Source organism: Mus caroli, unplaced genomic scaffold (genome assembly GCF_978045245.1).
Source record: "Mus caroli unplaced genomic scaffold, Mus_caroli_1 scaffold_5, whole genome shotgun sequence".
NCBI classification, from domain to species: Eukaryota; Metazoa; Chordata; class Mammalia; order Rodentia; family Muridae; genus Mus; species Mus caroli.
Window position 1 is genome coordinate 56,274,513 of NW_028227260.1, and position 16,201 is coordinate 56,290,713.

Sequence of the window (16,201 nt, forward strand, 5' to 3'; positions counted from 1 at the left end):
ATATATGGCAGTATGATTCCTGTTAAATAAAAACTATTGAAAATAGCAAATTATTGTATGCTTATTTTCAAAAACAAATCCAAAATACACAAATCAATACTTTACTTTTAAAATGTATATTGGGAAAATAAATATTCTCATTTCTCTTAACTCATGTAAACAGTTTAAAAAATTTTTAATTTCCTTTCTAATAGTCAATCTCAGGTCTTAAAATGAGCACTTTTATTTATAGCACTTAATCATGGTTTTATCAAATGACACCTATTTTTGAGGAATAAACATGATGGAATCATGACTGTTTAAATCCATAACTCACATTCACACAAAAATTCAAAAAATATTTTTAAATGATCAAATTGCCTAAGAGAAACTTTAAATGAAAAGTCTTTAATGTGGAATGAAAATTATAACAGAACTTTAAATAAAATTATAAAACTTTGAAGTGCAATAAATGCTTTTTATTGTATGCTCATTTCAATGAGTAACATTTAGAAATAATAAGTCCACATAACAGTAACAATCTTATTTTACAGCGTGTACATCATTTACAGCCACATAACACACAAGTTTAGTAGATTTTCCAAATTTAGTATTCTGAAGTTAAGAAAGGTAAAAAATTTATTTTCAAGTAACAGATTCTTATCTGGTGCAAAAACAGAAAGGAGAATATTACTTAAAACACAAAGCCACAATATAGCATGAAGGAAAATCACACATTAATTATGCTGAACAGCTGAATATAAACTAAATTAGGGGAACTAGAACTTAAAAGTACACATCATATGCATTACATTTATGAACAGGATTTTCATTAAAATTCCCTACACCAGGTTTTATTATTAAGCGCCATTTTGATTTGCAGCATGCTAACACAAAGCGTTGTTAAGGGATGCATATTTTAAATTTATACACTGTAAACTGAATACCCACCTCCAAACTCTATTGGCAGCATATTGTTCTGTTAAATACTGCATAAATACCACCTCATTGAAAATTTATGTTAAGAATATGGTATATAGATTTTAAAAATCAAAATTTTCAATAATGGCATAAAATTGCACCTTTAAACATTAGAGCAAGTAAGACTTGAAGAGTCATACTTACTAAAAATGCCCTAAAAATTCTAAATATTTTCATATTTAAGAAAACTGTTCTCTCAATTTAACATTTAGATTATAAGAAACATAGTGTTGACTTTTTAACATACTTGCATCCATTTTAGAAAGCCACATTTGACTCAAACACTTTTATCATATATGCCATACTGAATCTACTTGAACATCAAAACTGGAACTTTTTATTTCTTATATTTCACATCAGGTTTCAGCACAGAATGCTATGTCTTAAACTTCATATCCTGTGATAAAATATCAACAACTCTGAAGTTCTGCTTTTTAAAACTAGGACTGAATCAATGTAACTTGTTTTTTCAGAGTGAGATTCCTTGTAACAAATACACAAAACATTTGCTGTTTCTGGAATCCAATGTCCAGGTACAATATAAAAGGTTCAATGACTAAGTGACTGATGGATGACTGCATTTTCTTTCCCCACCCTATTTCTAAAATTGCATAAAAGTGAGGCTGCTTGCTACTGCAAAGCATTTCTAAATCAATTATGTATTCTCCTTCCAGAAACACTTATCTCTAGTGTAACCAATCAAATAAGGTGTCTTAACTTTCCCCATCTGTAGTTTAGTTATGCATATAATACTGTTAATTACAGTTAAGTTCCTCTGCAGCCGTCCTATGGTACTCCTTAAATTCTTTAGATAATTTTCAAAGGGCTATGAGACTGCCTTTCTAGTCCAAATATTTCAAGATCTTTAATACAAAGAATGTAAATTTATGATTTAATATCAAGCTTTGAAACCAGATAAAACAGTGGGATTTTCCTCCCAAATAGTATATTTTATTTTGTAAATAACTTCTTTCCTTATATCGATCTTACTACATAAGCGTCTCCTTGTGGTGCCTCATTATGTGCTGGTTTTTTTCTGATGGTCTTCGGAATCCCTTTTTGCAGAATTCACACCTGTGTGGATAGTCTTTCGTATGTATTGAAATCACATGTCGTTTGAATCCAGATGCATCTGTGGTGCTGTATTCACAATATTCACATTGGTAAATCTTCCTTCCAGTATGAGTCTTCATGTGCTTTTTCAGCTCATTCTGTTGTCTGAATCCTCTCTTGCACCTTTTACACTTCAATGACTGATCTTTAGTATGAACTGAAAGGATATGACCACTAAGAATAAATGGATCTGAGGTTTTAAAGTCACAATGCCTACACTGATGAATCTTCCTACCCTTATGAATATCACTATGTTTTTTAAGCTCTGAAGGACGATGAAAACCTTTATCACAGACTTCACATTTGTGAGGAAAGTCCTTGGTATGGACAGATATGATGTGCCGCTTAAGGTCACTTGAGTTGGTGCTCTTATGATCACAATGAGGACATTGGTGTGTTTTATGTCCTTGAAACAAATCCAGATGGCGCTGAAGCTCTCTCTCATCACCAAAGGCTTGAGGACAATGCTCACATTTATAGGGCAAGTTGCTACCATGCTTAGACTTAATGTGAGTTTTCAGGTTTGATTGATCTGCACATCTGAATGCACAGTACTGACACTGATATGGCTTCTCACCAGTATGGGTTCTCATATGTTTCTTGAGTTCAGAAGGATGACGAAAACCCTTTCCACACTCAACACAAACATGAGGAAAACTCTTGCTATGAACAGCCAGCAAATGTCTATTTAACAGTCCTTGTTCGGCAGTTTCATAATCACAGTACTTGCACTTGTGCATCTTCGGTTCCTTGTCTCTTAAAATGAGTTTATTTGAACTCAGTGGACTAGCTTCTCTGTATCTTCGAGTGTATTCTGTAAATTCATGGGTTTTATCAACTTTGTTTATGAGCTTATGGCTTTCTAAGTGGTTATGGAAACTCACTTTCTTGTTAGTTGTAAAATCACAATCTGTACACTGGTACTTCTTTCTCATCAAATGATCAGGATGATTCTTCATGTGTCTTTTTAAGAATCCCCTGGATTTAAACTTTTTTGTGCAAATATGGCAAGGGTATACTGTCAAGGGCTGTCCATCAGGACCTATTATAACAGCTGAAAGGGGGGAAAAGGAAATTGTAACATTTGATCACACTTCTTTAAAACAGTCTTTAAAACAATACCCTGAAAATAACTAAAATTTACTATGTTAAAATACTAGTTGAATAAAAGCTTTACATAATAAAAATGCATACTATAAAATATTTGTAGTAAAGTTGTTTACTGAATAAGTGGATCTCTCCTTTAGACTACTCATCTATGGCATGAAATATAAAAAAGGAATCAAGTATCTTTATAATTAAACCCATCTGAAGATTGTCTTTAAAATATCTTTGAATAAGGAGACAATATGCCTTTTTAAAGCATCAATCATATGCTGTTAAAATATAATTATCAGGGCTGGAGATTGGAAATGTAATTGAGGAAAATATGCAATAAAAATATTAAAAATCAAAAAAAGAGAGATATAGCTTAGTTATTAAAAAATACTTGATGTTCTCATAAAACATAAATATCTTACCTGTTTGCCACTGCCTTGTTTCTCCCCTTCTCCTCTTCTTGATTTTTTGTTTAAGAACTTTATTTGTGTTCATGCTATCACAAATTTGAAGGTACTGTGCTGCTGTAGTGTTTCTGTTTTCTAATGCTGAGTCAAAAGTGTTTCCTGAAAACAAAAAAAGAAAAAAAATGTTCAACTGCATATATTTCTACTTGGGGGATTTTGGTATGTGAATTACTACAGAAGACACTGCTAAATTATGGTGTTAAATTTCACAAAGTATACACATTTTCTCACTAATTCTCATTAATTTAATACTCGTGTACATTCAAGCACATTGGTATGATAGTATATAACCTGAGTTATTTCAACATGAATATCTTAAAGGAATAACTGGTAAGATTAACATAAGAAACATTTTAAGAACCTATACAAAATTATGGCATCAAACCAACTTTTCGTGAATAGAACCTGATAAAATTGAAGTAATTTGGCAAGAAACATATATAGGTAAGTTAGCCAATATTTGTAAAGGAATTTTAAACCAGCAACATGACTACTGTGGCAAGAGATCACATCCAAAGACCATCTAAGACTCTGTGATCCAGCTGGAATGATACACCTTTAATTATTATTGCTGGAATATAGACATGTTCTTAGTACACACCTTTAATCCCTAACAAGGAAGGTAAGATTAGCTGTAGAAGGAAGCAGCGACCACATTTAAAAGTGAGGGGCAGACAAAGTAATGAATCAGGAAGGTTTTGGGATAGAGTGAGAGATAGGATATGTCCAACTCTCAGAACATTGTAGAAAAGAGAGGCTACTTAAAAGAACAGCACAGAAAAGAGAGGCAACTTAAGAGAGAGAGCAGAGAGATAGGGAGAGGAGGCAATTTTACTAGGACACTCTTACTGAGACTGGTGGCAGGTGAAGACAGAAGGAGCCAAAGAGTAAGGAGCCAGAAGATTAGAACAGATTGTCAGAGTTAGGTTCAGAGTTTAGAAAGAACTAGAAAGGATAAGCTTATACAGTAGTAAACCTCTGAGAGACAATTATAGCTGTCAAATAAAAATTACCTTCACAAATGCAGTCATGGTAGTTTTATGTAAAATAGAGGATACATGTGTATTTTAGAATAATATATATGATATGAAATTTATTCTTTAGACTAACTTCTAGGATTAAAACCGACATGACAAGTAATTTGCTGTTGTTTCAATGTGATCAGTGCATACAAAATAAAGTCTTTAATAAGACAAGTTCTTGAAAGTCTGTCCTATCATATAATTGCATTATGGTTTAAATGAGCATTGCCCTCATGGGCTACTATGTTTGAATGTTGGGTTCTCGTTAGTGAAACTGTTTGGGAAGGATTAGGAGCTCTAGCCTTGTTGGAGCCAGTGTGACCTTATAGGAGAATGTAAGGGTGGGCTTCAAAACCCCACCCTAAGGGCAGTTTCTCTCTCTCTGCTGGCCTGCTGCCTGTAGATCAGGATGTAAGTTGTTATCCCCAAGCCTGATTGCCTATTTGCCTGCTGTTATGTTTCCTGACATGATGATAATGGACTAACCTCTGAAACTGTAAGCAAGCCCCCAATTAAATGCTTTGTTTAATACGAAGTGCCTTGATCACAGCTCTTCACAGCAACAGAACAGGAACTAAGACACACAACTACCCATGGGAAGAAACAATAATTATATACTTTGTAATGAAAAAAAAAATAGTCTCCTTTAAGGAAAAGAAACCTATGTATCACGGAATAACATTAAAGTGTATTAAACTAAAAATGTTATTATGCTGGGACATAGATTTATGATATATACATATTAGATGTTTGTCATAAAATTAGGAAGATAGTTTTAAATCCAAGAATGATATTAATAAATGGTTGATATGAACACTTGCTCTTTTTCTCTTCAAGTAATTTGTATAATTTTTTTCTATAGCAACCTTTTATTGCCCATGTGACTAAATTGTCTAGTACTTGTATCATTAGAGAAATCCAAAGTGGATTTCACTCACAAATTAATACCTTGTATTTATATGTTGGTTGTTAAAAAGAGGCAAACTCCTATATAAGTTCTATAATAGGTGAAGTCCAACAAATTCGTCTAGAGTCACAAGTTTTTACTTATCAGATAGTACATTTAATTTATGTCTCTTATACAATGTCCTCTCACCTGTTGCTTGACAATCTTCATACCTTCGAGAAACTCGTCTTTCATCTATAAAAAAGGACTAGTTATAAACTGATATACTGCCTACAGAACTACTACCAGATTATATTTTAATCTATAAAATTCTACTTTTGCAACTAATTTCTCATTAAAATACACTTGTTATTGAAAATATCCCAAAATTAGACAATCCCCTCCACTGATAATAGGGACAATTATCTGCCTCCTTAGAATTGGTAATATCTAGAACAGTTTTACATCATAAGTGAAAACTGAGTAGCTATTTCTGCAAAACATCCTTAGCAATGAAGATGTTAAAATACATGCAGAACTGCTGATGAAAGAAACTTTGAGAGAACTTTAAATAAATTAATGCATTGTACATTGGAAGCTTGGAAAGTGTAAGCTACATAAAAATAATGAAATTAACAAAAGACATAATGTGGTTAAAAAAATTAGTGAATACATTCTAAAGAATTTGATTTTCTTCCAGAACCTCAATTTTATTATTTGTGTGTCAACAATTGATATACATTTTTGCAAAAGAGAAAGGATTAACTTTTTTAAAGGTCAGTCCTATTTTAGGAAAATAAAATATTTTATGTTGCTCACTCATACAGGCAGGATTTAGAATCTATTCTAACAAAAATGCATTAAGCAAGGTTTAGTAGTATAAGATATGTGATAAAAAGCCATGAAAAGTAATTTGTGATGAATCAATTCACTGCAGAATATTTTACTCACTTAGCTAACACACCGTGGCACTATAACACAGAATATTTAATTGCTCAAAGGCATAGTCAATACATACTTTATGTACTTAGGTAAAAATACTGGTGTCCTACCATATGATGCAGGAGAGAGAACAGGGGAAACTGTTTTATTAACATCAGAGTCCTCAAGCGGAATCTCAAGGGGAGTTCCTTCCTCTTCCCCTATAATGACTTCCATGCACAGTTCATTTGATATATCAGCATTACCTGAATTTTGGAAATAATTGCTTACTTACAATCTCAAGTATTTAATAAATGGGCAAAAATTCCAAACAATTTAAATCTTTAGGTTTTAAAGATTTCATCTTAGTTGATTTCAAAAGTATAAATTTAAATTAAGCTTATAGTCAGTATTTTTGGAAAGTAGTGCTTCTAGAAGACATTTTTTTCTCCAAATTATTAGTGTCCTATATTAGAAGTGAGTGCCATAAAAATGGTTTTTCTTTATAAGACAAGGTCTTGATTTGCAGCCAAAGTTGATCTAAAACTTGCAATCCTATTGCTTCAGCCTTCCGTGTCCTAGAATTACAGCCATGCGCCATCATGCCTGGCTCTGAAAAGGATTTTTAAATGTATAAAACATGTATGCTTGAAGAGGGTGTTATAACACATATTGCACTGAAACTTATAAAAAGGATGTTATTCCATAAATTATCCTGATAGTTTTTTGGAACTCAGAAAGTATGTTCAATGTAATATAGAGTAAGAAATGCTTTCCCATACTATTTTGATAGCACCATTAGTGTAATGATTAATAATCAATATACTAATCATTGAATAAAGTTTTAAAAATAATTATAATCATATGTGATTATACATATATAAATATAAAATGCTGTTGTTCAAGAATTAGACACTCTTCAAGAAGCTAGACTTTTAAGTATACTAGTGAGAGTAAAAAAGAACATATTTAAAGATAATAGTATTGAGGTTTAAAATTTTTAATCATAAAGGGAAAATTTATATACTTTTGTGAAAAATATTTCTATTTAAGGTCATAAATAGAACATCAAGTTTAATGTATGCTTTTCCTACAATTCACAAACGTGTATCTTCTATTTATATAAAAGAAATGTATAAAAACTACTGAGGAAAGGTAACTTCTTGTTTCTCCTTCTTAATAACCACAGATGCTAGTCTAAGTTTTCCATGTTCCTGTCAAATTATGGCATTAGATAAACCTGGACCTCGGTTTCCCATAGCCTATCATGCCTTATTGAATTAGTGAGTTAAAATTTTTAAGATTTCAGATGAAAGAAGCATTACTTAAACGAACGCTTTTGTTCCCTAGCACTAAGTGTTTTGATAGTTTCAGCTGTGACATGGAGGTAGAATTCAGCTCTCTGTGGTTGCTAGAGAAATACATAAGGAGTAGTCGTTATAGTGCAGCATAAATAGAACATAGCACTATTGAGAAAATTCTATGAAAAGGAGGGTCTTGCCCTTGTGTGATAAGATAGCATTTTGTCATCATGGCAAGGAAACAAATACAACCTCAGACAAGACTGAAAAGTGAGATGAAGACAATGTAGGAAAAACATAAAATGTCTTGAAAAAATAAACAAAAAGCATGAAGAATGACAAAAGAAAGCATATGAATAGAATATTTCACCCTGTGATCCTGAGTCCCAGGAAACCCTTTACCCCAATTACCCATGAACAGCATAATAAATTAACATCCTAGCAGAATGGCTTGTATACTTACCCACCCAACTTCTCAGTGACAGGAGATCAACCAGTTAGCCCTTTCACTGCTAAATCCAAAGAGGCCAAAAGTGCTTACTGTCATGTAGACAAAACACTGGCAGTAGTGTTAGACAAGTACTCAAGTTTTAGTGTTGTCTTGGACAACTTATTTTCCCTGAGGATTTACTTGTCTTATAAAAAAGGAATAATACTTTCCACCTCAGAGATTAATTATTAAAATGAAATAAAACTTAACAGATATAAATATTTCTAAATTTATGCCTATGTGTCTGTCTGCCTTGTGAATTTATGTGCACTACACGTCTATAATATATATTTAATATATGATTCAATTTCTATGTATTTTGAACTTCATTACATCAAAACTATAAACTCTTCATCTCTTTGTAACATATTATTTGAGATGTATTGTTCATGTATTCTTATCTGAGTAATAATCTATTGGTTCAGGAATGTCTAAAAGGACCCATACTTTTAAATATTTTCAAGAACAGGCTTATTGCTTTTAACTTAGCTAATATTCAGTGCATCTATGGTTATTATCACTTGCTTTTAAAGTTGTGTTATTGTTTCTTGTAAGTCATTAGAGTGCCCTTTGATCTTACTGATATCATCCTCTTCTTGGGAAGAGTCTTTCACTGCCATGTAAACCATTTTCTCTCGCTGCATTCGGCTCTGGTCAAGCACTCCAGCCACAGAATGTCCACTGGTGTATTCACTCTCTGTGACAATTTCTGTCCCACCTTAAAATTTAAAAACACATATAAACTCAAAATATATCATGGAATAAATCCCCGAATTAATGAGGATATACAGGGTATATAAATATTCTAACAAACTTCAAAGTGCCATTAAAATATGCATGTAAATTATACCTTAGACATTCATCATTCATTTCAGTTAACAGCTATACCATATTTATATGACAAGCACTACAAAAATTTCATACATATTTACCCATTCATTTCTCATAAAAAACCTTATTGTATCATTGCCATTATGGCCATCATACAGACGAGGACACAAGGTAGTAGAAGAACATAAAAGTTATTGAGGATTTTTCTCAGTTAGGTGCTAGAGGTAGGTTTAAAATACAAAATACCTTCCTCTGTCATCAATGCTCTTACACACCCACCATAATTTTTCTCTAATTCAAATTATTTTCATTTGTTTGAAAATGTTCTGCCATAATAGTTTCATATCTGAAAAAAATCTGAGCGACATTTTTCCCATTCCCACTTTATATGTAGATATTCATATACAGTTTTAAAAATACACTAAGAAGCCTATGAATATTTTTTGTCTTTTGAGAATTTTAGTATAATCCCCATGAAAGATAAGAATTCTATCATGGAATTAAAATAGTTTTGTACCTATTTCAACATCATCTTCAGCCTCTGCTTTAAAGATATATACTTTTATCACTTCTGAACCAAATCCATCTTCTTTAACATCTTCTTGTGAACCATCACTACCGATTTTTAATGGTGTGTTCCCCATATGCTCTAACTTCTCTCCCACATCATCCACTGCAAAATATAAAGGAAACTATTTCAGTAAAAGGACTACTGACATTTAATGAGTGTTAAGGATAATGACAAAATGTTTTAAACACCTACCCACTATATTCCCTCAGTGACCTATTTACAGTCACTAAAAATGGTATGTTTCATGGAAAAATAATACTCAAGATCAAAATAATACTCAAGTTATAACAGGACCAAAATTACATTAAAATATTATTTATAAAATTAACATTACCCAAACCATGTTTCTGTATAAAAAGCACTGAAATTTAATATAGCAATATAGCAAATGTATTTATGTGGCCATTTATTTCTTGAATGTGACTTGTGATTTTCACAGATTATGAATATCTATTCACTGCAGTTCATATATACTGCCTCTGTGATATTAATATGATTCTTAAAACTGACTTCAAATAATGTATCTTCTCTTTTTGTATATGATGTTTTTATATTCACTGAATCATTAAGCTATCTAGTTAGGTATTTGCTTCACATGCATTTAAGATAATAAAATATGTGATATTGTTTAATTGTTTCTCATACACACACATACATATATCGAGTAAAATAAAGAGATCATAGAAATACTAAAACAAACAATTAAAATATTAAGGAAAAATAAGTTGTTCATTCATTGATTTTAAAACAGTATTTATAAAAAACTTTCAAACGGTCCAAAATTACAATTTTAGAGTTTGGAATCATTATAAGTTGACAATAAAATACTCTCACTTAATAAATAATCTGTTATTAGATGTAAATAGGTTAAGTAGACATATTTCCATCTAGATCACACTCATTTAAAATTATTATTGAAATCTAAAGTTCATGTAATAAAACATATTTTGGGGGTAATTATAAACTATGTACCACAATTTTAGCTTTAAATATTGAAATTATAGTTAATTTGTCCTCACTGCTTTTTCTGTTAGCATTTATTTTCTAATTTTACTTCTACTTTAAAAAAACATTTCATACTTTAAGTTTAATTTATCCACTGTTTTCCACTTAGATTAAGCATCTCAGAATGAGCAATTTTTAAATGTATGGAGCAACTGAATTTGTTCTGTATTTTCATCTAATAAATAATAGATATTTTTTAAAACTAGTGTGTACTTTGAAGAGTTTAGCTTTACCAATATTTATTTAATAGTATTAGTTACAGAAACTATAACATTAACAAAGTTTACTAGGAAACCAAATGACTTAATAAATTCTCAAATATTTTTCTTCCTATTTTGATAACATAGAGCTAAGTAGCCCAAGCAGGCCTAGAGCTTGCAAACTTCCTACCTTCCCTCTCTAGTACTGAGATTATAGGAAAGAACCTTGACTTCAGAATTAGCACTAGACTTTCAACGACTGTTCTTAATAGAGATTAAAAAGTAAATACTTAATATTCAAACTTAATTTTTTGCTTATCTTAAGGCATACCCCACTGTATTGATTCTTGATCCACCTTTAAGTGAGCAATATAACACCCATAAAAAAATCCATTAGCATTAAAGACAATGTAAGTAAGTTACACTGTTTGGCAACACTGAAAAGGCTGGATGTTTTCAATGTTTTTTGTAGATCACTGGCACAATTTGAATAAAATATACAGTATAATACTGATTTTGAAAATTTAATTAAAATGTAATTACATCATTTCCTTCATGCCTCTTATGCCTCACATGTAAACCCCACACCCTCCTAAATTAATGACCTCTTTTTTAAAGCCACAGAGGCTTTTGAGTTTGCCCCTGTTTATGGTACATCAGTAAAATTATGCTGTGGGTATTATATAACTATGCAGTATACTAATATACTATTGTGATTAGACAATTAACAAAAAAATCTCTTCTATAATGCAGAAAAATGAGAAAAACAGAAATCATACTTAAATCTCAATGGTATACCATGCTCAGGTACATAGCCAAAAGAAGTCAAACACCCAGAAAAACTTCTCCACACTTTTCCTATTATCCTTAGTCATACTAGTTAAGAAGTAGAAACTAGAAAAATATACATCAACTGATGAATGGGTGAACAAAATTAGTATACATGTATAATAGAATATCATGTGGTAATAACATCAATGCCTCACATGATCAATACTATGATATGGATGATCTTTGAGAAACACAAAGAAGACAGAAAGGAATGGTCATATATTACATGATTCCATTCACATGAAGTATATAAATGAAATAGGCAAAATTTATATACCATATTTCTTGTTGCCTGAGAATGAATACAGCAGGGATTAACTTCAAGAGCTTATCAGGTTCAATTTTGGCATAATTAAATTGTAAATTGTTTGAAGTGGTGATAATTCAATTGTTGATATATGAACAAACAATTTAAATCTTTAGATGAGTGAATTTTGTTGTATATAAGTAATGTCTTGGTAAACTAGTTATATTTTTAATGATGCAAAGATGTCAACATTTTCTTTTATTATTAAAATTTGAGAGATTTGAATGGTATTTTCCTATATGAATTCACTTTCATAAGTAAAAAGTCTTTGTTACATTATAGTGGATCATTATGAAGGAGATTCCTCATCCCAGTGAAGCTTTTCAAAAAGGAAACAACCACCCATGAATGTCTTAAATAGACTTAAAAAAGAGTTCAACCAGTACATTAGACACAGTTACTGTATATTCATTTCAATGCTACTCAGCACAAGTGGACAATGTTAGCCATGTGGTAGGATAAAGAAGGTGTAAGCTTTAGCTTGAATATGGATTGAATTTAGATACAGAGAAAAGCAATTCTTTAACTCTAAAGCCTATCCTAACAAGATCTAAAAGTACCTAACAGGAAGCTAGAATCCGATAAAACTCTTCAACTTCAGCCCTTAAATATTTTGGAAAGTCTACTTTGAGGCCAAAAAGTAAAGGACATCCTGGTTAAAATGAATTTTTTTCATGGCAATTTATTTTATAATTATTGAAAGACTCAATGGCCACTGGACACCCAAAGGTAATCAAATGAAGATTTAAAAGAAGAAGAGAAAAAAATATTAAGAATAACTAGAAACTGGGCAGTGGTGGTGCACACCTTTAATCCCAGCACTTGGGAGGCAGAGGCAGTGGATTTCTGAGTTCCAGGACACAGAGAAACCTTGTCTCGAAAAACAAACAAACAAAAAGAATAAATAGTTCAAATGTAAGTATGTAAGTATAACTATTAAAAATGGCTAAGAAGACCCAATAAGCAGCTGAAAGAGTCAGATGCAGATATTTGCACCCAACCAATGGACAGAAGCAACTGACCCATGTTGTTGAATTAGGGAAAGGCTAGAAGAAGCTGAGGAGAAGGGCAACCCTGTAGGAGGACAAGCAGTCTCAATTAATTTGGACCCCTGAGATCTCTCAGACACTGGACCACCAAACAGCATACACCAGCTGATATGAGGCTCCCAACACATATACAGCAGAGGACTGCTGGGTTTCTGTTCATTCAGAGATGATGCACCTAACCCTCAAGACACTGGAGGCCTCAGGGAGTTTAGGGATCACGTAGAGTGGGGGGTGGGGACATCTATATGGAGACAAGGAGTGGGGAAGAGGTATGGAATGTAAAACAGTCAGAGGGTAGACAGGGGGGGAATAAAATATGGAGTGTAAATAAATATATTTTTAAAAACCTGTCAAAATGTGGGGAAATTCTGAATAGTCAGACCTTAGATGTTTTCTATGATATATCTGCAATTTTTTTCTGAAAAAAAATTCTTAACTAGACTTAGAAGCACATACCTAGAATCCCTTCACTTGAGGGTATAGGTATGAAAATCAAAATGTTCATGAATAATATAAGAAAATATATATTTTTGTTTATTTGTATATATAACAATTTTATTAGTATATACTAATTGTACAAAGTAATATATTTCACAACATGTCCATATATGTATATAATGTACCTTGATCATAATTACATTCTCTATCACTTTTAGAAGTATACCCCATTCTCTTAAGGAAAATGAAAATATTTACTGGCAAAGTATCTACAGGCTGGGCTTGATGGCATATACCTACAGTCTTAATGCTCTAGCCACAGAAGCAAGAGTTCATAGGACCAGATGTTCAAGGGTAATCTTGGATACCAGACAACTTTAAGGCCAGCTTGCAGGATGTGAAAATCTGCCTCAAAAGACATCAATAGAATAGAATTGAAGACCCAGAAATAAAACCACACACTTATGGTAGGTCACTTGATCTTTGACAAAGAAGCCAAAAATATACAATGGAAAAAAGAAAGCATCTTCAATAAATGGTGCTGGTCTTACTAGCTGTCTGTATGTAGAAGAATGAAAATAGACCTTTATTTGTCACCTTATACAAAGCTCAAGTCCAAGTGGATCAAGGACCTCAACATAAAACCAGATACACTGAAACTAATAGAAGAAAAAGTGAGAAAGAGCCTTGAACTCATTGGCATGGTGGGAGGCAGGGATTTCCTGAGCAGAACACCAATGTCTCAGGCTCTATTAGATTAAGAATTGATAAAAAGTACCTCATGAAACTGGAAAGTTTCTGTAAGGCAAAGGACAGAGTCATTAGGAAATATCCACAATGTACAGATTGAGAAAAAAAACTTTCATTAACCCCACATCTGATAGAAGTCTAATATTCAAAATATATAAAGAATGCAAGAAGCTAACCTCCAAAGAAACCAAACAACCCAATGAAAAAATGGGGTATAGAGCTAAACAGAAAATTCACAACAGAGAAATCTCAAATGGCCAAGAAGCACCTAAAGAAACGTTCAACATCCTTAATCATCAGATAAATGCAAATCAAAATGACCCTGAGATTCCACCTCACAGCAGTCAGAATGGCTAAGATGAAAACCTCAGGTGACAGCAGATGCTGGGGAGAATGTGGAGAAAGAAGAACATTCCTCCATTGTTGGTGGGATTGCAAGCTTGTACAACCACTCTGGAAATCAGTCTGGAGATTCCTCAGAAAAATGGAAACAGATTCATGTGAAGCCTCAGCTACACTGTTCCTGGGCACACACCCAGAAGATGCCCCACCATGTCACAGGGACACATGCTCTACTACATTCATAGATACCTTATCTGTGATAGCCAGAACCTGGGTACAATCCAGATGTCCCACAAAGGAGGAATGAATACAGAAAATGTGGTTCATTTACACCATGGAATACTATTCAGCTATTCAGAACAAGGACATCATGAATCTTACAGGCAAATAGATGGAACTAGAAAATATCATCCTTAGTGAGGTAACTCAGATCCAAAAGGACATGCATGACATGTACACACTAATAAGTGGATATTAGCCAAAAAAAAAAAAAAAAAGTACAGAATGCCCAGGATACAATCAACAGAACTCAAGAAGGTTAACAATCCAAAAGGGCCAAGTGAGGATACTTCAATCCCAATTCAGAGGGAGAAGAAAGCAATCATGGAGGGCAAAGGGAAGAAGGTACCTGGTTGGGAGGGATAAAGAGGCGAAAAGGGGAACACAATCAGGTATTGAGGACAGGGAGTAAATAAGAGTGAAGTCCTAAGGGCCAACAGAAAGAATGAAAGCAGGCAACCTCAGGAGATAAGGGAGGGGGGGAGCTCCAGAATGTACCAGAGACCTGGGAGATGAGAGGCTCTAAGTACTCAAAGGGAGGGACCTTAGAAGAAATGCTTTACAGTGGGGAGAGGAAACTTGTAGAGCCCATCTCCAGTAGGAAGACAGGGCATCAAGTCAGGGATGGGGTTGCTATCCCACAGTCAAAAACTCTGACCCAGAATTGTTCCTGTCTGAAAGAACTGCAGGAACAAAAATGTAGAAGAGCCCAAAGGAAAGGGAGGTCCAGTGACAGGCCCAAATTGGGATCCATCTCAAGGGGAGGCTCCAAGGCCTGACACTATTACTGAGGCTATGACATCCTTGCAGACAGAGGCCTAGCATGACTGCCTTCAGAGAGGCCCAACAAGCAGCTGACTGAGACAGAAGCAGATATTTACACCCAGCCAATGGACTGAAGTCTGGAACCCCTGTGGTTGGATTGGGGAAAGTCTGGAAGAAGCTGAGGAGGAGGGCAACCCCATAGGAATACCAGCAGTCTCAACTAACCTGGACCCTTGAGATCTCTCAGACACTGAGCCACCAACCAGGCAGCGTACTTTAGCCCCTCCCCCCAGCCCCCTTGACAGATATACAGCAGAAAACTGCCTAGTCTGGCTTCAGTGAGTGAAGTGCCTAATCCTGGAGAGATTTGAGGTCCCAGTGAGTAGAGAGGCATCCTCTTGGAGACAGGAGCGAGGAGGAATGGGGTGAGGAACTGTGAAAGGTATTGACTGGACTATAAAAAAAATAAAATTAAATTAAAAAAACAAAAGTGCATATAAAAAGAAAGGTAACAGTAGTAGAGTTTAGAATTATATTTAAAACTTAAATAAATCTCATTTGTACTCTTTATCTTT

The 16,201-nt window shown here is 33.3% G+C and overlaps 1 protein-coding gene across 3 annotated transcripts in view; it reads right to left on the reverse strand.

Moving 5' to 3' along the window:
* Positions 1-418: 418 nt before the first annotated feature.
* Znf711 (ZFX family zinc finger ZNF711) overlaps positions 419-16,201 on the reverse strand; it is a 32,838-nt gene continuing 17,055 nt past the window's right edge. For 2 of the 3 annotated variants that reach the window (XM_029472921.2, XM_029472920.2), the window contains 6 exons: positions 9,607-9,762; positions 8,839-8,976; positions 6,599-6,733; positions 5,757-5,801; positions 3,594-3,737; positions 419-3,127 (listed from right to left, as the gene is read on the reverse strand). In XM_029472921.2, coding sequence (XP_029328781.1) covers positions 1,950-3,127; positions 3,594-3,737; positions 5,757-5,801; positions 6,599-6,733; positions 8,839-8,976; positions 9,607-9,762 — 1,796 coding nt within the window. In that variant the 3' untranslated portion in view covers positions 419-1,949. The remainder of the gene's footprint in view (positions 3,128-3,593; positions 3,738-5,756; positions 5,802-6,598; positions 6,734-8,838; positions 8,977-9,606; positions 9,763-16,201) is intronic. The other variant, XM_085838046.1, reaches the window with a different exon arrangement.